The sequence below is a fragment of the Spea bombifrons genome, chromosome 4 (assembly GCF_027358695.1).
Source record: "Spea bombifrons isolate aSpeBom1 chromosome 4, aSpeBom1.2.pri, whole genome shotgun sequence".
NCBI lineage: Eukaryota > Metazoa > Chordata > Amphibia > Anura > Pelobatidae > Spea > Spea bombifrons.
Window position 1 is genome coordinate 97,961,812 of NC_071090.1, and position 27,084 is coordinate 97,988,895.

The following is a 27,084-nucleotide window of genomic DNA, read 5'->3' on the forward strand; positions in this document are numbered from 1 at the left end:
CAACTCTGTTCCTCAAGGATCCAGCAGTTTAGGGTTCCAACATCTTCTCAGAGTATTCTCGGCCATTCTGAGAGATCCTCCTGTGTTTTAAGAGAAGCCTAGATGTTTTGTAGGATGTTGTCAACTGAAAACACACTTTTGTCTGGATCCGTGATGACTACAGTCGGGGACCACTTGGCAGAGTGGCTCGTTATGGGGCAAAGAGTCTATTATTGGTACCCTGATATGGGTCATTTGGTATTCCCAGTGTCTCTTACCATATGATAAGCTGCTAAAGCTATTGCTTTTTGTGTAAAATGTATTTTGTTTATGGCACCAACCACATATACTCCACATATCTAATCCTTTAAAATGTTCCATAGTTTCCGGTTTTCTTTATTCTGAGTGGTTTCAAAAATTGGATTTCTGAAATGAATCAGGACTGATAAATCCAAAACACATTTATTTCCTAGTTATTTTCTATTGAACTCCAATCTGTTGTAACCATGAAAATTAGTAAGAAATAATTTCTTAAAAAATGATGAAAGAAATTATCACACATGTTCAAACATGCTAAAAAACACGTGAGATGGTAATTTGTCATTTGTGTTATTAAAATGTATCTAAGTAAACCTATAACTTATTGTTCAGTGTGACAGCAGCTGACTTAACTCATCAAGTACCGTACATTTAAATCTTTTCACTAGAATGAAGTTTCCAGTTCAGCTCTTCCAAAACATTTTCAGAAGGCTGAAGGTTTCATAGTAGATGCTTAATATATTGTTGAAATTGTAGTAGATTTTGCTACATACATCTTTGATTTTCATTTTTTCTTAATGTTCCATGTAATGTAAGATGCAGGGGTCATGGCCACTTGCTGGCCCTCCAGCTGAATGTCCTTCATTATCAGTCTTCGGGTGGCTACCAGAGTTTTGGCTACAGATATGGTCTTTGATTGCCCTTTAAAAACTACTTCCGTACCACAAGGCTCCCAAATATTACACACTGAGATCTTCTTTATTGGGGAAATACTGGAGAAATTATAAGGTCATTTGGAAATCATTAATCAGACTTGTTTTTCCACTGTACTTATGACTCAGCAGCAGAAGTTGTCCTAGGAAATCTTTCTCATCTAAGGGATCTTGGGTTGGTCCTAACTCTGAGGAACAGGTACTTCAGGTTTTGATACTGACACCTACTCAAACGCAGACACGAGCGATCAAGCGTCATACGTAGCTTCTAGTCCTTTGGAACTTCTCTGTGTGTACCAGGGATGCCTCCAGGTAGACGGTTGGGTATCACTGTAGGATGCAGATCCTAACACCTAACCTGTGATAATTCTGCCATCTTTGATTTCTGGGAACATGGGCAGCCTAAATATTAGGAGAGGTGCTATGGATCCTATCGTTTGCTGTATTTTCTGCATCTTTCTTTATAACATGGGGAAGGTGGACTCTCAACAATGCCAGTCAACTAGTAGCATGGTACAGCTATTATTTGAGGAAGTGGAAACCAGCAAAATTAGTCCAGCACCGAGCCGGGACTGGGGAGCACTATCACCCCTCTTTAGGATGGACAGGCTGTTTTTGGATGCTGTACAGCCTAACCCATTCCCAGAAGGTAGGACAAGCTGACAGTAAATGTACCTGCTTTATTGTACATTGTAGCAGTGCATACACCCATGGTAAAAAGCATGACATAGCATTAAAGATGTAAATACCGGCTACTAAGACTTATGACTGCCTCTAAGACAAGTGTTGACATGAGAAAGTGATTGCATGAGTGCTGTTTATAGCTGACAAGTGCAGTGTGTGGCAGTGTGCGGTTTATAAACATTGCAATTCCTGGCTTTAAGTAGCTGATTCTGTATTAGATGAATGGTCCTTCACCGCCTTGAGCATGCAGAAAAGGACAGTGTCATTTTATGAGGGATATCAGCAATATATCGTTTCTATTGTCAAGGTTGAAGCCATCTCCAGTGGTCTTGCCGTTTAGCTATAGGTAGTGAGAATACTTTATCATATACAACAGACAGTATAAAACAGATCATTTTGTTTTTAGTGTTGCAATTGCACATATATATAGTGCCGTTTTATGTTGAATAAAGCCATGTTTTAGATGCATAGTCTTTATTTTGGAATTTTCATGTTTTCAGTTACTGTACTTTTTTTTACTTCCCTTATTTTAGCAAGTTTTGGGAGAATATACAATAAATGATAGATAAGGATCGTGTGTGTTATAACGCTAGAGATCTAGTTACATTTACTGTAGATTGCAGCCTAACATATTTTCTTTCTATTTCCAGACATTCTGCGTGTGGCTTTTAGAAATAGTTCGTCATTAAAAACTTCTGAAGTGAGTACATTTAAAGATTCCCATCTAAAAAGCCAAAAGTTATCATTAGAATGACAAATTGACCCAGTAACACTAACGGAGCTACCCAATATCTCCCATTCCCCCCAATACAGTCCATTTTCTTGTGTGGTATTTTGGTTAGAAAAAGTTTCTAGGCCGAAGCTAGAGCCATAGAAATAGGAATCTCACAGAAATGTCACCTAAGGGAATTAGTAATGCATCAGCCAAGCAAATTAACATTAACTCAGCATATGACAATTTTTAAGACATCCTCTAAGGTGACAAATTTTAGATCCTCAACTGAGGATCCAAACATGTTAGATACAAATACTTTTCTCCTTGGAGAGAAACTTTATACTGCATGCTAAATGAGACAAGATATTTTGTAAATTTTGCATTAACTCAGCTTTTTTTTTTAGTAAATACAGCTCTTAAACTTACCTTGGTCTCCTTACTCAATGCCCAAACCACACACACACACACCGGTCATACCTGTCTCGGCTCTTTCATGCCACAAGATGACGCCTTGTTTTTCTTCCCCCTAGGTGATAAAATACGAGGCAGGGTATGTTATCTGCGCTGTGATTGCCGTTTTGTTCATCATCTTCATGCTGGTTTTGGGGATTTTCTACTGTGTAGCCGAGAGTCGCAGAAGGAGGATCTTCGAAACCTGCGATGGAGTCATCTGCCAGCCATGGCCAATATTCACGGCCCTTGTTATCACTTGCTGTATATTATTGTAAGTAGTCTTTAGACTCTTCAATGTGCCATTTTCCTGGTTTCGGTGTAACATACATCTGTCTTTTGTTTTTATATCCTGGATAGAGTGAGTAGGAAGGGGATAGAGGAGGCCAGTAGATTTGTAGAGCTAATTTGAAGTAGGTTGACCACATGTCCCAGTTACCATTAGCAAGTCACTATTAAAACAGCATTGGTGATGGAGTATTAAAGAGATAATATCAGAAGAGTGTCAGGATCAGCTCATTCAGAGCATGTTCTCAAGGGTCATTATCTCAGTAATCATTGTTAACCTCTGTGACATTATTTGGGGATTGGTTCTCTGTATGCGTTTAGACTTCTCTATTGTTTGTCTATCAGTGCTTATCTAACACCTCTTAACAAGTGTGGCTGCACTATTTCCGTGCCAGCATCATATAAACTATGACACATTTATTATTGTATGTCTGAGTTTCGTAACTCCACAAACTTTTGCTATCACTTAAGCTAACAATGAATTAACACTAGCCATATATTAAATAACCTTATTTCATTGGGGCAGAGGAGATCGAAGATTTAAATACATTAGAAGAGCAGAGATGTGGGGGGGAGCAGTGTTTGGTCACTCCAATCCAGCCTACACTCATTTCCTTGAAAGTCTACCTGGGGCTAGCCCTAGCCGATACGCATAGCCGCACACCCTAGTTGTTGCCACACTTACTTCTCATCTCCTGTAAAGAACAGGAGACGGGGGAGCTCTGCCAGCCCAGGGGGTGCTCCCACGTATGTACATTGGTCACATATGGATCTTAAAGGGTTTTACTTGGCTGCATTAAAATTCCATAGGCTCAACTGCATTACTTATACCCAGAATGACCAGTTATACACCTGGATGGAAAAGCTCTCTCTATTTGTAATCTTGGTAATGTTTCTATCCTGTAAAGGTTTCATATGCAGGAATACCGGGAAAAAAGTGAGCTCCCACTCAAAACTAAAAAACACAAAAAATTTAATCAAGCAGGTGTTAGATTGGCCCACGATCCATAGTGTCTCGTATATGCTCGTGTCTCACGATGCATGATGCTTGCAAATGAGGGAAAAAATAGTTGCTCATTTTACTCTCCACCCAAACACTGAAAACGTCCCCTTCAGCTCTACAGACCTATATTGTCTCTTCAGAGTTCTACTGTGACAGTCGAATCGCATACAACACACACACGTGTCTCCCTTAGCTGCAGTTAAGGGATCGGATAATATGCGGTTTAACCGTGCGTGAGGGCTGGATCACTAGTATGGATGCTATGATCTGTGGGGCAGGTGCCCCTTTAAAATTTAAATAGTCAGAGGGCATTCTAAAAATATGCAGGGAAAGAACATTAAAAATTAAGATGACAAGACTTTTTTGTCCTAAGGATAGTGAAGTTAACGTTTGACTGATATTCCTGATATGTTGACATTGCTTTGTTCATGGTAGCGGGCTTATACACTTTATCCAGTGGGATTTAAAAGAAATATGTCTGTAATAAAGAAAGTCTAATAAATTGCTTTTACCTGAGACCAGCATGTCCACTTGGTTGCCACCAAACCAAGGACGCATCACCCTATTTAGAGATTAAAATCCCTGGTGCGTAGATGCCCAATGGGCTGATTAAGAAGGTGTCATGACCATGGTCAAGCAGGAGTCCCTGTGAAGGAGCAGATGCTTGCTCTGGTCCTTTCCTGTGGCTTGTAGATTCATAAGTGTCTGATTGCAGACAGCTATCTGCTGTAGACTTAGTCTTACTTTTAGGTGCCATCCACAGGACTGTGACACAGGAACTGGCAGAGGCCAGTAGACTGTGACATGGGAACCGGTGGGCAGCAGGAGACTGAGACCTGGTAGACATAAACAAGGTTAGGCTATCAGAGGTCATACATGATCAAGCCAACACACGATATAAAAGGATTAGGCAATGGCATAAAGTGCTGTCCAGGGTGGCAACAATGGCAGGTACCTTAATTGCCATACACAGGGTCACTGCTTCCATGGTTCCTGGGACAGGAAGATGTCTGATCTCCCAATCAGCCTGTTTATATAATGAAGGACTGTTCCCAGGTGCCCCATGTCCTCAATAGCTGGAGCGTCAGGATATGACAACTTATCCTGGCTCTCAACAGCAAGGAAAGCTACTATGGAGAGAAAATTATGTTGCTGCCTGAGACATAAACATAACTTCAATCATTTTAATTGCGTCCGATGTCACTGATGTCATTTTTAAGTATAGTATTCAATGAGATACATTGACTGTTGATATTTTCATAATACAGTTCAATATGTTTAACATAATTTAACGCTAAAGTGCAAGTCCCCTAAAAACCGGACTATCTGGTCATCCTACTTTTTAAAAATAGCCCACGTTGCGTCTGTCCCTTTCTCCTGGCACAGTGATTAAACCCCTAGAAACAAGCACTCACATCTCATTATTCCCGCTACGAGGAGCGGATACAGCAGGAGAGGCACTCTGAGCTGTCATTCGGCTGTCACTTGACCCCATTTCAGAAGCACTGTCATTCCTTTTTACCTCTAAAGAGCCTCAGAGCCTTTTAGAGAGTTTGTTAATGCACCTGAAACTTGTAGGAACCATAAAATGTACAGCTGAATTGGGACATTTTAATAAACCATTTACTGCCACAGTGAACAGCCGCTCATGGCGCTGCTGGAAATATTTTAAGGGCTTTGCCCAAAATGACCATTTTCCCAGATTTGCTAATGCACAAGTAATTTAGGAATCCAAACACGCTGGGTCAGGAGTCCCTTTGTAGGACCAGCGTTCTCACACATAATGCTGCCCCCATCCCCACCAGTAGTCCTTTCTAGATCTAAATGGTGTCTCGGAGCATCAAATTTGCATGGCCTGAAATCACTACTCATATCTCTAGTTCTATTATGGACCAAATAAACCGAAGACTCACAATAAGGCAACTAAATATGCCTTGTAATAACCAGGCGGCTACAAACTTACAAATTAATGTTCATCCAGCCCTCTGTTTGCAGTTTGGGAAGACAGACTTGTTAATTTAGTAATTAATTCAGCCAATCCATAATTGATTCCCTCTAATGTTAATAAGTTAAACAATTACAGTATTGTGTCTGATATCTTCCTTTAAGGATGGCATCCTATTGATATACCTGCACCAACTGAATTTGCTATTTTGTACTATTGGTATTAATTTATGCAGAATACTTTCATATATAACCACGTTATGTTCAATAAGGGAAATGAATGAAGGAATATAAGCATACATGGGATATGGATATGGCTACTGACCAACATATGGATATGGTTACAAGACCAACAATTGATTAAGGTCTGAGTCTCTACTGCGGGAAAATGGGCCAACAAGATGGACTGAATGGTTCTTATCTGCTGTCAAATTTTATGTTTCTATATTCCATGAATTCACAAATCTTTCAGTGAAATAAAACTTTTACGTGCCCGTGCAATTGAGCCGTAACTCATAATGTTTAATAGCCTTGGCACTATCACATAGACTTTCTGTAAGGACAGCTGGTGGCTGTAACATCCGAGCTTCTGTCTAAATGATCAAAATTCACTAACGGCGGTTCCTAAACAGCCTTTTTTTTGTATGAGGGCGTACTGTGCTAATTGCGTAAACATGTAGACTATATTACATATGTATTATGTGTAAATATGAGTTAGTTCAGTCTCCTTTTCAGCATTTTTTTAAGCAATTGAATTATCCAGTTATTGCGGAATATTGCTTCCATTATGCTGGAACAACAAACAAATCGGTTTGCCAAACAATGCTTTCACCTGATTTCAACCGCATGAGTGATCCAATATAACTGATTGCCTGAGTTCATAGTAGCACTCTTTGGGTGTAAGCATTAAGTAAGCATTGTCTGTATCTTTCTTTCTCAGTGCTGGGCTGGTTTGTTCCTTCTATCTGAATGAGAAAGTCCATCAAGAAGTTAGAACTGGAACAGAGGACTTTAGCAGGACATTGGAGGACTTCCGCAGTTCCATAAACAGCATCCCCCAGGTGAGTAACCTTGGATTTATATAGAAAAGTAGACTAGTGAAAATTAACTGGCTTAAATTAATTAGCTGATGGTGAGGGAAATCCAAAACAGCATAGATAACACCTCTTCTGCTCCCCGCCACCCAAAGAGTGTTACTATGAACTCAGGCAACGAGTTATAATGTCACAATCTGGTTCCTTCGAAATGTGCCTTGTGGCAAGGAAGTAGATGAGATGATCCGTGCTAATGGAGACACAGATCTCAGTGGACCCACAAGTCCACCAGGCAGGTCTGCAAGGCTTAAGGAGTAGCACGGTCCCAGTAGAACCTTTTGGAGTATGCTGGTCTTTGTGGAACCTTCCCTCCTCCAGGAATATTTATTTTAATCAGTAAGCAAGATGTGGTCTATAACATACAGCAGCGTTCAGAGACTAAACAAAATGACTGTAAGCAATGTTTCTGGGATTTTCATCTCCATTCTCCATAGTCTGTTTGCCCTTACTGAATTGGAGGATATTATTAAATGTGTTTAAGTACAACAAACATAAAGAGACCGATAGAGTAAAATGTGAGGGATTCTGTTGTCTAGTTCTTTGCCTCATATGCTCCATCGCTAACAAGAAGAGACAGGCAAAATCTCCCGGGAATGAGACAAGAAATCAAAGCAAGGGATAAGCTTGAAATAGGAAGATGTCAGGAAGTTGGTGCTGTCGTTGAGGGACATTGTGAATCCCCAGGCACAGAGGAGACGCAGCACTATCAAGCAATGCAAATGGAGGGGCTAGGTCACAGCATTCACCTTGGAGCCGTAGTGAGAGGTGAAGCGTACAGGCTTTCCAGAGACACTGAAAATGAGCTGATCCTGACACTCTTCAGAATAATAGTGGGTATTGATTCAGTGATTGTGGAAGCCAAATTTTAATGGGATTGGTAGCAACTGTAATTACGAGGAGATCAGTTAAATGCACAAAGCATCCCGAGTACCATCGTAAAAATTAACGGGAAGGGGAAGAAGTCACAAAAACCAGCTGTAAGCAGGTTGTAGTTACACCATTCATTAATGGGAGGATAAACCTAAAGCATGACAAATGCATATGAGGGTGTAGGGCTGTCAGCACTTCTTGATGGGTACAGGCAGGCAGGTCTGTCCCAGTGTCTGTACGAGCAGGAGGCCGATAGCATGTGGCCCAAATGGCAAACCCATTCAAGTTCTGCAGGAAAAAAGCAGCCCAAGACATATCTGTCAGGTAACATGGTCAATGAGTGCTATGCAAAACACATTTACCGCAAAGAAATGTATGAAAAACCCATGATGGAGAGGGTAAAAGGATCCAATAAGTATGTAACCACCATCTAAAGTCTTTCTTACGTCAGGCAACATGGTGGATACATACGGAATTTCAAGGAGGTCATGGCCCAAAGTGCTTGAATCAGAGCAGCCTGAGGGTCGATTACCCGCATTCCAGCCCTCCCCTGCGTAACAATATTAAGGTTTAAGAGCACAATGTCTTACCACCCCTTTTCAAAAGCCTAGTGCTTTCTTTAATAACCCTCCAAAAAAACACGACGTCCACATTGCCCACATAGAACCTGACCAGCACTCAAATTACACACACATAGGACGTGCCATATTTGCCCCCAAACAGCCCAGCATGAGTCAGCATTGTTCCCAAACAGCCGAGTGTACACCATCTTTGTCCCATAAACACGCTACCTGTGCCATCTTTGTCCCATAAACCCCCTTGCCTGTGCCATTTTTGTCCCATAAACACCCTGCTTATAGCATCTTTGCCTTTTTGACAAATCAACTATACACCTATGATTAACACAAACACTTTTACAGTCACTCACTAATTCACTTTCATTCACACAATTCATTCACACAATCATTTATTCTTTCACACAAATTATTTACACATATTCATTGATGCATTCTCACAAATTCATTTATTCTCTCACTCATTCACACAATTCATCCACACATTAATCCATTCATTTTCACTCTCTCATTCTGACTCTTTCTTTCAATATTCTTGCTACCCTCCTTTCTCCCTATCTACCCATTCTCACCCCCTTCTGCCCTATCTAGCCCTTCTCACTCCCTTCTCCCTGTCTACCCCCTATCCCCCCTGTCTCACTCCCTTCTCCCTATCTACCCCCCCCTAACTATCTACCCTCTCCCCCCTTTGAAGTTCACTTACCTTTCAGGAGTCCTGGGGTGGGGGTGCAAGGCCTCTGTCTCCCAGCTCTGCCACTGTATGGAACAGCATGGTAAGTGTGGATTGGTAAATGTGTGAGAGTGATGGGGGAGTTATGATGTACTTTAGAGCATAATTATATAATGAAAAAGACATTGGAAATGGTACAGCATAACACCCATCACTCTCACACATTTACCAATCCACACTTACCATTCCAGATGCCACACATACCAATCCACACATACCAATCCACAGATTCCACACATACCAATCCACAGATTCCACACATACCAATCCACATTTACCAATCCACACATTCCACACATACCAATCCACATTTACCAATCCACAGATTTCACATTTACCAATCCACACATACCAATCCACAGATTCCACACATACCAATCCACACTTACCATTCCAGATGCCACACATACCAATCCACACATACCAATCCAGATTCCACACATACCAATCCACAGATTCCACACATACCAATCCACATTTACCAATCCACACATTCCACACATACCAATCCACATTTACCAATCCACAGATTTCACATTTACCAATCCACACATACCAATCCACACATTCCACACATACCAATCCACATTTACCAATCCACAGATTCCACACATACCAATCCACACTTACCAATCCACAGATTCCACACATACCAATCCACACTTACCAATCCACAGATTCCACACATACCAATCCACAGATTTCACACATACCAATCCACAGATTCCACACATACCAATCCACACATACCAATCCACAGATTTCACACTTACCAATCCACACATACCAATTAAACAGATTCCACACATACCAATCCACTCTCACTGTCACTCTAACTGAATGATTTCCTACCTTTCCTTTTTTCTTCTTACAGCAGTCAGCTCCTTTTCTTTCTCTTAGCTTCTCTTCTTCTGTCTTCTTCCTGGTTCAGAGGGCACGGATGGCGGTGGGCGCGGCTTCAGTGTTGTGCGCCGGGATCTGACAACAAACCCCGGCGCACAGCAGCAGTTGCCGCGCAGATCGCGAGGGAGCGGTATCGGAGGTCTTTAACAGACCTCCGGCTCCCTTGAGTGATTTTAAGCCGGTGGAACCGGCTCAAAAACACTCAAGGGAGCCGGAGGTCTGTTAAAGACCTTCGACACCGCTCCCTTGCGAGCCTTCTCCTCCAGTGGCGGACATTGCTGTCCGTCTCTGGAGGGGTGCCGGCGAGTTGGCACCCCCCTGATGAGCGGCACCCGGTGCGGACCACCCCCCCCCGCCCCCCGCTAGGGACGCTACTGAGTATTAGTTGTGCTTTTTTGCTGATGCTAGACAGTGTTTATCTACATTTGCAAAATCAATCACACTTTTTATTTACTACATAGTAATTTTGTTAGAAAGTGTCAGAGGGGGTCCAATTTTAATTAGAACAATAGCACCTAATCACTAAAAAGCTTTTAGACGCCGCAGGATTCATGCCTGCTTCTCCTTGCAAGGAATTCTTCCAATGACAACGGGTTCAGCTGTAGATCTTTACAGACCATTGTAATGAGGACCCCATCTCTTATTTATGTGATCAAATGTGTGGGACACCCATTGCTGCTCCAGTACCCTATATCCAGTACCCCCACTCCCTCCCTACCCCCCCTTCTCACGATCTACTCGCTCCTTCCCTACCCCCCCTCTCGGGTCACTTACCGTCAACTGCTGTGTTGGGAGCGTGAGGCGTTTGTCTCGGGTGCCGGCGCTTCACTGCTGAGCGCTGGCATATGACATCATATGCCGGTGCCCAGCGTGAAGCGCCGGCACCCGAGACAAACGCCTCACGCTCCTAACACTGCACTCTGGACAGCGCTGAGGCAGGCGGTGACGGCGGCAGGGAGCGGAGGCATCCTGGATTTCTGTCAGTCAGGGGGGCCCAAGAGTTGCCGAGCGGTCGTTTTCAGCAACCGCTCGGCACCCCTTGGGCCCCCCTGACTGGCAGAACTCCAGGGCCCGGACGCAGTCGCGACCCCTGCGACCCCGGTAGTTCCGCCACTGCTTCCAATGCCAATCCTGTCTGTAAATGTGTTTTCTGCAGGAGTGAGTAGTATACATTCAGCATATTCTCTGTCAGATATGTTATTATTGGGCCACTCGGCTAGGGTAAATGTTGCCAGCCCTTCCCTGGTAGCAGCACTGGGTCTTAACACAGCGTGCAGTGATAGTAGGAGCAGGGCCGGACTGCCGATGACGAGGTGGCACTTTAAGGCCAGAGGCCGGCTCATAGCGTACGTGCGGCTCATGGCTGGATATGCTCCGCCACACAATATGTTTTTATGGTTACGTAGCCTGCGAACGGGCATATCAGACACTGGAGTTCATGTAATTCAGCTGCTCCCTGCCCTTGCCATTGGCAAGAACAGACTAACATGAAGACCTACAGAGTGTTTTTCATAGTAGGGTCACCGAGGTCCTTTAAATAAGAATGCTCAATGAAGAAGAGAAGAAAATTATGCGGGCAGATATTATTTTAATCCAGCCTGTCCCTGCATTCTACATGTTCTATAGGTGACCCCAGTTAAGGGAGACATGTGGTCACCGTAGGACACTCTATACTCTATACTCTATAGGACACCAGTAGTCTTCAAGGAACCCCTTAAACGGAGCATATTGCCAGCCAACTCTAAGCATCGTTGGATTCTCACCATTCCCAAATAAATACTTCCAAAGAGCAACTTTCCAAAATAACCCGACACTAATAAAAAAGGAAAAGAGAATACATGTATTGCATATCAGCAAACAGACTCTGCTCCTTTAAACAAATGTGCCACCGATTTTTTTTTTTTACCACAATCTGTCCCAGTTTTGCAGTAAGCTGACTGAATGCTTGCCAACAAATCTTTAGTGATGCCAGCAAGATTGTTCCTCCTACTTAATTATGCTCTTCTTTTCTCTAATTTTACACATACTTAGGGAGATGTGAACGTCTTCTGTGTTAACACATTGAGTGCCACAGATGGAAAATGTGTTGTAGCAATTTACTCTTTTTAATACCTTAAACCAGTCAGCTTTCACGAAAGACAGACGTAGTTCCTTGTCCAAAATATTCATCCAAATCCAGTGACTATCAGCTATCAGCACCCCCTGCTTGTGTCTTGTGAATATTGACTAGAACTAAGTGGCCCGGTAGAAAGTATAAAAAGAATGTATGAAAACATCAAAATTTTACATGATTAATAAATTAATTTTGGGCAAAGATTCAGAAGAATACAGACAGATTGCACATAAGAACAGATCAGTGTGTCTCATCTGTCGTGTTTTGTATCTGCTGATGACACCTTAAGGTTGCTGGTCCATATACTCCAGGCACAATATAATTCTGAATATCAATGAATGGCCACAGCCTTCTCTTTAATTAATGGGGCATTATTAGTTTTCCTGTAGCTCTCCCCATTCATCCCTGGTCAATAAACTTCAGGAAGCTTTAGGTTCCATTAGGCCGGATGAATCCAGATACTAGGGATTTATAGGTGTTTATTGACGAAGAGTCTTGGAGCCTTTGTAGTGTTTGCAGGCTATTATATGGCAATAATAGAAAGTGCTTAGGAATTTATAATATATAGGTCGGATTTTTTAATGGTTTAAGTATTAAAAGTTAAGTTTGAAGTATAAGTGGGTTGTTACACTATCAGTGTATGTAGTATAGTTGTGAGGGGTACTTCCTTTTTCTTTAGAGTAAGACAAATAGTCTTATTTGTTGCATCAGAGGAAGCAATAAAACCGATAAGGTTTTTACCATGTAATAAGTTAGAGAGCTCAATTAATGCTTTATCAAAGTGGAAACATAATAGCATAGAACTTGACGGTGGATAAGAACCATTCGGCCAATCTAGTCTGCCTGTTTTTCCGGCTTTACAGGATCAAACGTTAATCCGTTGTTGGTCTCGTCTCAGATTCAGCGCCTTTTAGCATTATTTGGTAAAGTGGAGAAGATGGCATCACATGAATGATGTTTCTCCTGCACTTTGTTTCATTCTGGCAATACAATATGATTCTGTTACCTGCAGCATTTAAGGGAAGAGTGTTCTTGCTTTGAACACCCTACAGTCAGGTTGCAACAGATATTTGCAGTGATTATATAGCATAACACCTATATATGAAGTCGAGCTTTATAGGAATGTAATGATATCCAGTGCTTTGTCTGGTGTTGTTGGGAGTTTAATGCTGAGTATACATAGGGGGGTTTATTACTGACATTAATATACTTCTCTTTTGCTTTAGGCTATTGAAAAGGTGACATCTGAATTCTCTGTTCCTAAATTGAAAGTTTATGAGGAATTAGAGAGTAAGTACATTTCCACAAACTAAATTACACTGTTCACAATCACATTAGACACAATTCTGGTTCAGAGTCTAAAATATGGTAATCAAGGGATATGTTCAGTTAAATTAAGCATTTTATTTCTTTGATCGCTATGGTCATTTTTTTTAGGCTTTGCACCAACATCGCATTTTCCGTGTTAACACTCTTCATTAAGACATTTATATGACACATTTTTGATGTTTCTATATATAATGCTCTCTGTCTGTTTGCTTCCAGAGTTTGGCGTTGCCATCGGCCGTTTGGCTAATTCTAAGCTCAATGATGAAATTTATCCTATTCTACAAAATGGTCTCCAGACAGCTAAACGTACGTACACAACAAGCCAACATCTTAGGTGCAGAATGTCCTTTATCTGTGTTAATATCCACCCCCCACTTTTTGGATCATCTAAACAGACATGCTGTTTATTAAATTTATTTCAGAGTGTCAAACAGACATGCCAATCATTTCTGATCTCACTATTTTAATCCTATCTTGGGAGATCATCGTTTCTTTTACCTAATCTACTTGTTATTTTATTGCTACTTTGAGGTTAGCCACAATCGGGAGATCACTATTTGTATTCGGTTCTTTTTAAGGATAAATTATATGGTTTCTTCTTATAACCTACTTTTGTAGGGAAGCTGTAAATAGACTTTACCTACATGAACTTCCAAAGTTTGGAACTAAAAGTGTGAACTGAACACTTATTGAAATTTCCTTGCATACATTTTTGGCATTCTGTCTTAAAATCAATTAACCCATATTATCTCAAAATATATATCCATGTATCCAAATAATTGCCAATTTATACTCATGCCCATGGACCTTTTAGTGAAATCTTGGCCTATCCATTTATCCATCTGCACATGTCAATCGTTGATGTTAAACCAGCTTGATCACTCCAATATCTCTCACCCAGAACTCGAGAGAGCCATCCAGCTCATAGTGGACGTGAATGTGACTATGGCGAAACTTCAACAAGGACAGAGCGCTGTGGTTCAGCAGCTCAACACCCATAGACAGACCCTGCAAAGAGTCCTCTCTGACCCATTATGTGAAAACTGCAGCCAGCTTGCGGGCAATCTACAAACGTTGGAACTTAGTTTGAACTACAGCCAGGTATGAATGGGTGGGTTGGACTGGATGCACATATTCTATTGAGTAGGGTAAGAGGAATGGGATGGGGGGCTGGAGAAAAAAGAAAAGTGATGTTGCAGTCAGCTGCAGAGGGTACAAGGAAGAAAAAAAAGTGCGAAGCAGAAGAGCTAAATACAGTACATAATACAGAAGCAGCCCAGAGAATCATATTTCATATTCTTTTTTTAGATTCCTTCTGTGGAAGAATATCTGAATAAATTAAGCAATGTGAGAAGAATCAACATGTCAGGAATCTTTCAGCAGGTAATTAAGAAAAAGCTCAACTCTGACCCCCGCCTTCCTTCCCCTCTCTACCTTCCCATCCTCCTCTGCCGCTGACCCCTTTGGGGTTCACTGTAGTTTGCTTTTCCCTAACATTAACTTATATTGCCCCACAACAGTGCCCTTGTGTTAGCAAAAATAAAATGTAAAATCATGGCCTGTGTATACTTCGTTATACCCGCCCAATGATTGCTTAACAAAATTATTGCTTAACCACGCATGTATTCTTATCGCTACAGAATCTGCCGGTGTTCTATAAATAAAGTATAATTAAATATGTTTTGTATGTTAGTTTTTCTGTGTTTGAATGTCAATCTGCTTAGTTGCATGGCTCAATGATAAAGGACAATTTAACATTTTGTCTTGTTTGATTCACCATTTGTCTTCTTGCCTGGCCTGCTCCCCTCTTTTTATTTTGTCCTCCTTCCGACCATTTTTTTCTTCTTCGTGTGACTCTATCATAAGTGTCCTCTCTTGTCTTCTCAGGGGTTTCAGGCCTTAAATGAAGTTCCAAAACTTGTGAACAGTCAGACTTCCAGAACTATTAATGGTAAGTTGGAAACTAGGAGAGTACATTATACCTAAATGAGACAATATGCTTGTCTCATAAGATGTTTAAACGCCTTTCTTCACTTGAATTTCAGATGCCAAGATGACCCTGGACAGAACTGAGCAGGAAATCAAATCCTATGTTACGAGGATACCCATACGCCAATACACTGATCCTATCAATACATCATTAATAAATTTTAAAGAGACAAGTACTACTTATGAGAAGGAGGTGGAACGTTATGAGAATTACAGGTAAATGAGAGCCTGGCTCTAGTGAAAAGGTTCCTGAATGAGTGAGGGTTTCAGGTGAGGTTTGTATGTGGCTCAACATAACTATTACGTAATACTGTTTCATTGATGTGAAATTGTACGTGGGGACTGGACTGGGCTTGCTAGAACCATTCATTTTTTGGTGGTTTTATGTTTCTGGTCTAGATTTACACTACAGGCACAAATGGCCTCTTGTAGTGAAATCTGGCCCCTACAGTGGAGACAACCCACCATTTGACCACCAAATATTATTCCTTTTGTCGCTTCACACATGCATTTGTTTGGATGTCATCTTGCAGGTGGGTGGTTGCAATTGTCCTCCTCTGCGTGATTCTCCTCATCGTTGCCTGCACTTTCCTCGGGCTGCTGATTGGACTTTATGGGCTGTACGTCGACAAGGATCCTCTGGACAGCACCTTGAAAAGGAGGCCTGGATTTATATTGCTTAAAGTGTAAGGTGCTTATTACTATATGACTTTTTAACTCATTGGGAGATGTAACAAACAAGGAGAATTTAAGTTGGATCAAAGGGTGATATGAGTTGGGCATTGGACATGGTTTCGGCTGCCCAGATTAATCATCGACAAAGTCCTTACTTGTAAATGGATTCCTGAGTTTTGGTTTCGTTAGCTGCCTTGTGCCCAAGTTATGGGACGGCTTCGGAAGGAGTAGACAATGCAGTCGAGCTAGGTCAAAATTGTGAATTCATACAGATGCTTATGAAGCATAAAGAAATCTGTGTCCTTATGTGTAGTGGCACAAACTCAGAGAAGCCGTCTTGGTTTATAGCCACACGCATCATTCGTGTTGCCTCAGTTGTAAGCACATCAGGGAGTTCAATGGTGATGAATCATGAAGCAGTGAAAAAAAGCACCAATAACTCAATCAAGTATCAAGTAGCATATGAAGGGTTCAGCTCTAGACTGTGTGACCCTGCTAATCTACACATACCCCCTGGGGTAAAAACGCTGAGCATTTCCAGTGCCTTGTATATCTTTACGTATGTTTTGGCATTCACCATCTGATTTCTTATCTTTTTCCCACAGCGAGGTGTACCTGTCCTTCATTTTTTCGTGGCTTCTTATTATTTTAGTATTTATAACGTTTCTAGTTGGAGGAAACATGCAAACGCTGGTGTGCAAAAACTGGGCCAATGGCAACATTTACCGGGTGAGTGAACCATACGCCGCATACATAGTGGACCAATCCTTAATGCTCATATGCTTTGCTCATTATAATGTGTCAAAAACGTTATGTGCAGTTTTTGGATAACCCTGAAAATCTTCCACCAAATGTAAACTTGAGGGCTCAGCTGGGACTTAGGGAAAATGCCAGCATCACGGATCTTTATGAGTGAGTATATGTACCGGTATATAACATTGTATGCCTGTATACTTTGTATGTGTCTATGAGCCCTGCCTGTATATATTGCACGTGTGTATGCGCCTTACCTATTTATAGTGCCTTCATTCTTTGTCTTTCAGACAGTGCAAGAGGGGGGCTCCAATCTGGGACATAATTCAGATGAACACTATTGATCTAGATAGCGCTTTCAACATTACTAGGGTAAGTAAGGAGACAGTTGCCGTCAGATCCCTTACTACTACGTTACGTGAAAGACCTGGTTTAACAACACCTAATAATTACACCTTCTGTATACCTAAATATACATTTTGTATCGTAGTCTTATCATTATAAGGATGAAAAGGCTGCAAGGTAGGATAGTGTCTGGCAAAACTTTAGTATGTTAGCAAACAAAATCTGTCACGATCTGCCATGCTATCATCTAAGGGTTAATTTACAGTCTGTGTGTCAACCAACTATAAGCGCCTGCCTCTGAGCCACTTGACAATTCTGGCAAAAATTCTGAACGAGGCAAAATTCGACTTGATTTTTGGAAGAAGATTTGCACATTCCACAGTACTGTTTTTTGATGCGGCATTAAGTTACAGTGACATTTAGCAGAGTAGGTGTAAAAGCACCTTAAATATATTATGGAATCCCAGCAAATGGTTTTTTAAGAACATTTTTGGGGCAACTATTTGCCACGATCTGCTTCTTTGCCTTAGATATCAATGCTCTGATATTGCTGATCTCAAAGAGCAGGAACCGCTTTATGGTCGCCCTGCAGGCCACACAGGAGTTAAACCCATAAATTTCATTTGTATGATAGAATTTTAGCTCCATTGTGTAATCTCACTGTATCCAACGTGCTATAGGGGTTATTATTGGGTTCAGCTTCAGGCTTATGGGTTGGGAAAATAATCCATCTTTGTAAAATCTGAGTCACCATGCAGTTTTTTTAATGAGTAATATGGTAATACTGTAGGAGACACGTTTTACTGCCATAAACCTGTTTTCTCAGTTCTTTTCTTCCTCCTCCTAGTACACATCTGATCTCCAGAGCAAGATCGACAGCTTAACTGTGGATGTGGAAGGACTTGACCTTTTCACAAATATCGCAATACTGTTGCTGTCAGAATATAAGGATGCTGGGCTGGGACAAGTACCTGTCACCAACATCACTTCACGGGTAATAATCTGTTGGGAGGCAGGGGGTGGCCAGCAAAGTGCTTTGAACGTGAGATATGGTATTCAAAAAGGGATAGTATATATATATATATATATATATATATATATATATACAGTAACATGTAATACTGTGTTATATACCGAGATATATGTGACTTTGTATGCCACCTGCTAGCTCCAGACACCCTGGCTGGTCACGATACCGACACTGCAGGCAATAAAAAGCTGTAGAGCTTCCCTGCCAAGGTTTGATGAGGTTACACTCACAGTGAGCGACATCCCGTTTTCCCATTGCTGCAGAAATCCTATACACTAAACACCTGAGAGAAGTCATACCTTACTAAGGTGTAACGCGTCGCAGAAGGTTCTTAATCCCTGCCGTAGTATATTGCATTTGTGCAGTAACATGAAAGATAGATGTGGCTCGGTTCCTAGTATTTTTTTATCAGTTGAATTATTCTGGAAACATTAAAGTTAAACTTATCCAAGGACTCCAAGATACTCAGATGTCTTTCGTGTCTCCTAGATTCAGACCCCTTCGCTGACTATGAATATTGCGCAGTTTGCGGGAGCACTGGGAAGTCTTGCGGCCAACCAGGTAACCCAGTGATCCGGGCTCCATCTTCACAAACAGTTTAAAGAAACTAATTCTGCTTTACTCCAACGTATTCTTTCTATTTCTCTTCTCCAATAATTCATTAAATTTCCTTAATTTTCTTTCCTCTGGAAACTGCTCATGGGTACGTGAAATGTCTTGCTTCCTGTATTTCTTCTTGTCTCATCATCTTATTTATCTTTACTCCGGCTCCTGCCCCACCATCACAATAGGGTGCAATGGAGGTTATGTATGCAAAGTGAAGGTCTCAGCATAGCAAACAAAAGGAATCGTCCAGATAACGGCACCACTCCCTAATCGACAATGACCTCTTAAAGGAGGTTTAGTAGTCCTATCACTAAATCGTTTACAGAAATGGGTTTATTCACTAAAGCTAAGTCACTAAGAACCCTAGAAGCTGACAGATGATCAGAATCATTTGGCCCATCTAGTCTTCTCAGGTCAACTAGTGAAGTACTTTGCAGTAAATCTTGGTGATTTAATTATGAATTATACAGGATTGGCTCTTCCTTTCGTATATTAAATGTACATATCCATAAATAGGAAGATGTATAATCCCACCGTATAAATACTTCTTTGGTTTCTGTGCCAAAACATCAGAAAGAATTAGATGTTACATCCGAGTGGGCGGTATCACATTTACAAGTATATATAAAGACGGGTAATTCCATTTATACATTCTATGCCGCAAATGTGATACTAGGAGTTGTGACACCTGCATGAATCACACCGATATGTCTCCATGGAGCTATCTCTAGTTGAAGTCGGGCGCTCTGATGTTCATTCCACAATAACGAAATATGATTTCAAAACAACATCCAGGAATAACAGGTTTATGAAAATAGGAAGCATTTTATTGTCGTAAAGGTTGTGTTGAAATGGGGCTGATGAAAACCTCTGTGTCCTGAGTCAGGTGATTTCTGCTGATTTCTCTGTACAAACACGTATCACTAGCTTTAGTTGATATATATGTAGCATTTGTAGTTTTTGTTTTACCCAAGTGGAAGCTGCTTCCGACCAGGTCATAATTCTGCTTTATCTACTCATCTCAGAGAGATCCGACAATACGCAGCGAGCTGCAGAATAAATCCACATCTCTCAGAGGTTCCTCCGTGCGGGAACTAGAATTGGATACGGTGAGAATAATCCATAGCACTTCACACGTTTAATGACAGTTCCTTTCTAGGTCTCTTGTAGACTTAAAATGGATATATATTATAGTATCTATAGTATTATAGATTATGCACACAAACAGCTAGGCAGTTAGAGAAATTCATTATCCATTAGTTTGTTTAAAATCTTAAAATGTGCGGCTTAAAGGAACAGTCATACCAAAAATGTTCTTCTCCTCTTAAAACCTCATCTAATCTGTGTCGGTCCCTCATCTGGCTCCCAATACCTCCAAGAATTACATTTAAACTTCTAACCCTTGCCTACAGAGCCCTTAACAATATTAATATATTCCCATATAGCAGCTCCTTTACCTGCTGGTCTCCATAACTGCCCTATTCCTTGCATCAGTCCTTGTAGGATTTTATCCATGCTGTGCCTATTTTCTGGATTCCCTACCCTGTTAAGCCAGACTCTCCTCTACTTATTCTAACATATAACACATCTATTCAGAGAAGCATGCAATCTATTTTCCTGATACTCACAACTTGCATCCTGAAATAAACCATCCATTCTCGCCACCTTCAAGACCTTCATGCCACCGACTTCTCCACTTCTCCACATCACCCTAGCATCATTCCCTCTCCTACCGCCTCCTAATAGATTGTAAACTCACAAGAACAGGGCCCTCTTCAGCACCATTATGTAGTAATGTTGTCATAGTCAAAGTATTTTGTATAAAAACTCACAAATATTCTTTTACATTTTCTATTGCCTTTCAGAGGAAGCTGAATGATAGTTTGCGTTCATTGGCAGAGTTGACTCCTACACTACCGGTGAGTTGCATGTATTATAATCAAGGCTAGCTCACCCTTTAAAACAGGATGAACACTTGAGGATCTCGACCATGTGTTGAGATTAAATGTTTAATGCCCTCCATGGTTCAGTGAACAAACCCTATCGCTATCCTAACACAAAGCTTAGACGCTACTGACCACATAATCATTATTATTAAGCAAGACTAAGGGATCTCACTATACATAGCTTGGAGGAAAGAAGAGAGAAAGTGAATGTGACAGAAACGTTTGAAAATATACCTATAACCCTACTATTTCCAATACTGACCAAAGAGTAGTTAAAGATTATTCTAGCACAAAACCATTAGCACTTTAGCTTATTAAGCAACTCATAAAATAACTATTTTTAACAAGCATGTTAGATGTTCTAAAAGAACTAGTTTGTTGTGTAGTTTTCCACCGCTGATAAAAACTGTGCAGATATTGTTATACTTCAGAGGACACACACTCTGATTAGTTAAAACTCCAAAATGCATACACCAACTGTAAACACGCAATGATATGCTCGTTGGTATATTATTTATCCTTATTGCAGAGTGCAATAGACAGTGCAATCCAGGGTGTCCAAACCCTACAAGGACCACTTGTAAGAAACACCATCGAGCTGCTAAAAAATGTGAGTCACACAAGGCATTTGCCATAGAGCCTATTGCTGTAATGTATGTGTTAAGTAATATGTTAACAAGAACCAGTTTTAATGTAACACCTTTCAATTATATCAACAGGAAGGCCGGTGTTTGTTCAATCAGTCCATTGGATACTTCGTCCAATACATGGACTGGGTCAAAAGGATGGTACGTGGCTTATGGACAGTAAAATATGACACAAAGTATCCCACCAATACTACTATTAGTTGGGGTTTTCTGCCGCCATCTTATTTATTTGGTAGTCCAATCACCACTATAATTCAGCATGATCCCACTTCTGCCACCAATTTGATTTAATAGTAGTATCCCACTTCTGGCACTAGTCTGATTTATCAAAACTATGCAACCCTGCTACCAGTCATTTGTTAAACACCAACACACTTTTGATTTCTATTTGAATTTAAGATTCGAGTACAATTACAACATATAAAATATATGATATACTGATAAAGGAGTAATTTGAGATTCCTGGAGTGAACTTAAAATCTAGAATTTGAAAAACACTTAGACAAAGTTAGTAGCTCAATTTTAGCTCTAGAGACCCCTACTTGTTGGTGTATAATACAATATGATGTAACATACTTTATTCGCTGTGCCTTCAAGGCTGACAATCTTGTTTACCATTACAGGTCACACAGGAGATTTCCTCCTGCCGTTCAGTTCCTCAAACACTTGACAGAGCTCGTATTATACTCTGTGACAATGTGACCGATCCTTGGGTGAGGAGAAAAAAAAATGTCAAACCATAGTTTATCTATGTCTTTCAGATTGATGTGACATCTTTTACTGATGTAACTATAATTGTAAACCCCTTTTCATGTATTGGTTAAAAGAAAGCTAAAATTATTGTCACATTAGGCAAACTAAAACTAGTTGGAGTCTGATCTCCGTACAGAAGGCACTTACCTAACGGCTGTCTCTCCCGCGTGGTCACGCCGGTCACAAGCATCTATTCAACTGAATAGAACTCCTCTAAAGATATCAGTGGGAAACAAATGAGTTGAAAAACACAATTTAATGAATCTGGCCCAACATTTCATTTATTTTTTCCATTGCAATGTACAGTATATGTGTATTTCTTTTCAACTACTTGTTAAAGTATTATCTCTAGCAATTGAATCCTGCTTGGTCTCTCAAAAGTAATCATTTTGCTCTATAAAACAATACCTGGGGACATCCCTGGGCTATTCTCTTAGACCTCTCTCCTGTTCCTTATGGGAGGTTGTGTAATAATGCAACTAGTGGAGTTTATCACATTCCCGGAACCCTCCTCCTATCACTCTGTATAACCGCTTCCTTATTATTTGTTCCAGAACGGCTTCTGGTTCTGTCTTGGATGGTGCACCTTTTTCCTGATTCCAAATGTCATCTTCAGTATCAAATCATCCGAACACATAATGCCCCTGGAATCAAGGTTTCGGTAAGTACACCAAATTGTCTTCCCGTCACAAGTTATTCCAACAAATGATGTTGTTTGCTTTTATAAAGGCTTGTATACTAACATAACATAGCAGAATGAGCGACAAGGTACAGATCTCTGCTCAGACCTAACCCAAATTGTGTACAGTCCTGGAGACCCCATCTCCAAGAGGAGATTGACATTTTGGATAGAGTTCAGAGGAGGGATATTAATATGGCGAAAGGTTTGCTGGATAAAAATGATCATGGGAAAGGAAGGGAACTCAATATGTACAGCTTGGAGGGAAGAAGAGAGACAAGAGATGGGATTAACTGAAAACATTTAAATACATAAAGGGATTTATCAAAGCTTATTTCAAAGGATGAGAAATGTAATCTAAAACTAAGAAGGTCAGAAGTTTAGATTTAATGTAAGCAAGTTTTAATTTACTGAGAGGGTAGTGGATAAGTGGAAAAGCCTCCAAAGCAGAAGTAGTAGAGCATAAAACAAACAGAGGGTCTTTAAACATGCACGGCGCAGGCATATGGTTATCCTGACAAAATCAAGGACTAAGGATTTAATCTTTACATCATGAAACATGGAAAGACCAGATGGTTCTTATCTGCCATCAAATTCTGTTTTTCTTTACAAAATGTTACTATATGTTTATTTGTGTATAGCAGCATGCTTTACTTTGTCGTTTACCCCTTTTTACTTGTCCGTTTCACTTGAATCCCATCATACATTTAGTATAATACATGCAACACTGTTATAGTTAAAAAGGTTCTTCATGTACATGAATGTAGTAATATCTCTCATATTCATTGTTTCAAATTAACTGATCTCCTATCTCTTTTTTCACTTGGCTTTTTCTCTCTTTTCTCTCCCAGACTTTAACTCCCTATATACCGTATTTGCTCGATTATAAGACGACCCTGATTATAAGATGACCCCCCAAAATCTAAATATTAATTTAGGAAAAAAACAAAAAGCCTGAATATAAGACGACCCTATAGGAAAAAAAGTTTTACTAGTAAATATTAATTCATGTAAACAATTTTTTCATATTTAATAAAAGCTATGATTGAGAAAAATATATATTTTTTTATTTCCTTTTATTTGCCAACCTGCCCCCAGTTATGCACATCTGCCCCCAAGGTTGCCACTCTGAACCCAGAAATGCCTTAATCCCCCTTTATTTGCCACTCTGCCCCATGATGTGCCTTTTAACCCTCTATCTGCCACTCTGCCTCCAGAAATGTCTTATGCCCTCCTATATGCCACTCTGCCCCATGATATGCCTTTTAACCCCCTATATGTCAGAGTGGCATATAGGGGGTTAAAAGGCATTTCTGGAGGTATATATATATATATATATATATAACTGCTAACAGCAATCAAACTCCTATCAAGCCAAGGCAGCCAGTACATGCTGGAACCTGGGGATGATAGGAGTTTGAGTACAGCCTCCCTATGCCATGCTGCCACCCCCCCCTTACACATCCATGCTATCACACACACACACTCATTCACAAACATTTAAATACTCATTCATTCCATTAATCACACATACACACACACACGCTCAAACCCCCCCACCCCCTTACCTGAAGTGCAGATCTCCCACTCGCAGACTTCTGCAGGGGCCCGGCTGTGCGAGCAACTTCTCTGGCCCCGCCCCCAGAGGAAGGAGGGGGAGGCAGAATTATGTGACACTCTGCTAGCTTCCTGCTGCTAATAGAAGAGACGCTGCTCGGGACCAAAGCACCGGTAAGCAGCCTGGCCCCAGCAGACATTTTTTGAGGTCTAATTAGAAGACGACCTCGATTATAAGACGAGGGGTATTTTTCAGAGCATTTGCTCTGAAAAAACCTCGTCTTATAATCGAGCAAATACGGTAGTTTATTCCCCTGGCGTTACAATGTCTCTATTCTGCTTGCAGAGGACTTCTCCCTGAAGAAGAGAACTTATTTCAAATGACCGAATACCCAGCACCTGAGAGAAATCATGTTCTCTGGATATAGAGAAAAAAATAGGGAGTGAAATACCTCTACCACTACAGCTGCTAATATCTGATTGGATTGTTGAGCCTAAAGGAGATTGTATTAGATGATGATATTGTTCATGAAAATACAAGTTCCAGCTGTCTCTCACTAGCTCAGTCGAAAATCTATGTTCCACTCTAGTCCAGCATTCTGCTCACTACTGGACCAAATCACTATGGATCGTTGGCGCGGGTTGAAATAATCAATAACTTGGATGCCAGACCTTCGTTCTGCACAATACTTGTACCAAGGCCAAGATACTCAAAAAAAGGAGAAATTGTCTTGTAAAGCGTTTGTTATCTTGACACTTTTGTTTTAGAAATCATTTGGGAATCTCCGATGAACATAACTAAGTTTTCAAAATAATACATATTGGCCTCCGTGTTCAAAAAGTAGCAATTCAGGTGAAAGGGATTAACAGAGGTCTTATCATCATAGCTGCCAATCTATTAGTCCACTCAGCAGGACAATTGGTTTGTTGCTTTCAGCCCAATTTTGTTATCCGTAACCCTACATTTCTCAGGTATGGTTGCACCTATAGGGGGCGTATTTGTACAACTACGTTGTATCGGATGGGACAGGCCCACCAAGGGTGCAAAAAGTGCTTTTCTAACGACTAAATTGTTACCCGTAAGCACAGTGGGAGGCCTGATGGGACAGAGCGAAAAGCCTTTGGTAGGTGTCCAAACCATCCTCTAAGCTGCAGGAGCAATCGTCTAAGGAGAAACAATGCATATAGATGTCTAAGTGTATAAATTTGAAAGGTGATAGAACACAAACATTAACAAAATAGATAGTGTTTTAGTCCTATATCTCACTGTTTAAATGTATTACAATAAACATAATTTACAAAAAAAAAGCTGAAAAGGAACAATTGCTTCCAAAACAAGATAAAAATGTGGGAGAACCTCAATCGATGTTTCAGCATAGAGGATATCTCAGTTTTGTGAAAGCCTGTAATATGTGACTATATTGTTTGCCCCAACAGGAATTTCAGATTGTTTTCCTGGAATTTTCAGTTAGGGAGACAAATGTGTGTTTCAAGACAAAACTGTTATAGCTAAATCAAGATATCTGCTGTGAAACCTAAGCATAATAGTTCTATTCTAGGACACATCATAGTTATCTGTTTATATAATTTATGGAAAAGAAAAGTGGATATAACTATGTTTGTCCAAGAGAAAATGAAGTCATTAGTTGAAGTCGATACCTGTTAGGCCAACATAGAGAAAGATATACAGTTACATAATTTGGTCCTAAGAGGTCTCTTCTTCAGATGGAATGACCTTAAAAAGAAGTCCAGAAAGCAAATGTTACATCATCTATTGCAACAAATGTACTTTTCAATGTCTATCCATGTGCATAAAGAACTTCAGACAGATGTCCTTTGATGATACAGGAATGCTTGGTATGCAAATTCTAATCATGGGGGGAAAGGACGATTATAATTGGACTTCAGGACTCCTGTCTGAAAACCTTTAGGCTTTGGGACACCCCAACAAAATAAACAATGAGTTGCAGCCTGAAACATCATGGCATGTGCAAACTGCTGTAAAATAATCTGTTTCAGTGGAACATATGCTGGCAGTCATTAGAAATGGCTGCTTAGATGTATGGAGAAGTTCCCATTGACACCATATTTCAGACAACCCCAGTTGTCACCTCTGAGCCAGTGCCACCCAAAGCCAACTTTGCCCACCCCTAGCACTTTTAACCATTCAGCCTCTAACAAGGCATGTATTTTCAGAACTTGAATTTTGTTGTATTTATGACTACATTGGAATGTTATTGTGCGATATTACTTGTGCACAGTGTAATCAGGTCATTGTATGTTTTTTTGTGAAAAAAAAAAGTACGGAGAAACACAAAAGCAGCCTGGAAAACCTTCCGTATATACAAACAGAAGAAAAAACTTTTTTTTTCATTATGGCAGGTTATTTCTAGCAATTGTATAGATTTTTGACACAGATAAAGTTTTAGTGTAAATGTGCCATTTATATCTGTTGG

At 40.5% G+C, this 27,084-nt stretch overlaps 1 protein-coding gene across 1 annotated transcript; it reads left to right on the forward strand.

Moving 5' to 3' along the window:
* Positions 1 to 1,296: 1,296 nt before the first annotated feature.
* On the forward strand, positions 1,297 to 25,606 carry PROM2 (prominin 2). The gene is made up of 23 exons (XM_053464671.1): positions 1,297 to 1,599; positions 2,285 to 2,334; positions 2,880 to 3,073; positions 6,975 to 7,095; positions 13,546 to 13,609; positions 13,865 to 13,954; positions 14,550 to 14,749; positions 14,957 to 15,031; positions 15,536 to 15,599; positions 15,694 to 15,853; positions 16,171 to 16,323; positions 16,918 to 17,041; positions 17,133 to 17,224; positions 17,356 to 17,437; positions 18,258 to 18,404; positions 18,930 to 19,001; positions 20,072 to 20,155; positions 20,912 to 20,965; positions 21,522 to 21,602; positions 21,712 to 21,780; positions 22,263 to 22,352; positions 22,947 to 23,053; positions 24,975 to 25,606. The coding sequence occupies exons 1-23, from the start codon at positions 1,344 to 1,346 to the stop codon at positions 25,054 to 25,056; spliced, it is 2,511 nt and encodes an 836-aa protein (XP_053320646.1). The 5' UTR covers positions 1,297 to 1,343; the 3' UTR covers positions 25,057 to 25,606.
* The last annotated feature ends 1,478 nt before the right edge of the window (positions 25,607 to 27,084 follow it).

Excerpts from the sequence above, each read along its gene's own strand:
- PROM2 (XM_053464671.1), top strand. The coding sequence starts at position 1,344 with ATGGGCAGCCTAAATATTAGGAGAGGTGCTATGGATCCTATCGTTTGC. Across the intron at positions 17,225-17,355 it reads AGCATCACGGATCTTTATGA|ACAGTGCAAGAGGGGGGCTC; the intron begins GTGAGTATATGT and ends TTTGTCTTTCAG. Across the intron at positions 20,966-21,521 it reads AGTTGACTCCTACACTACCG|AGTGCAATAGACAGTGCAAT; the intron begins GTGAGTTGCATG and ends TCCTTATTGCAG.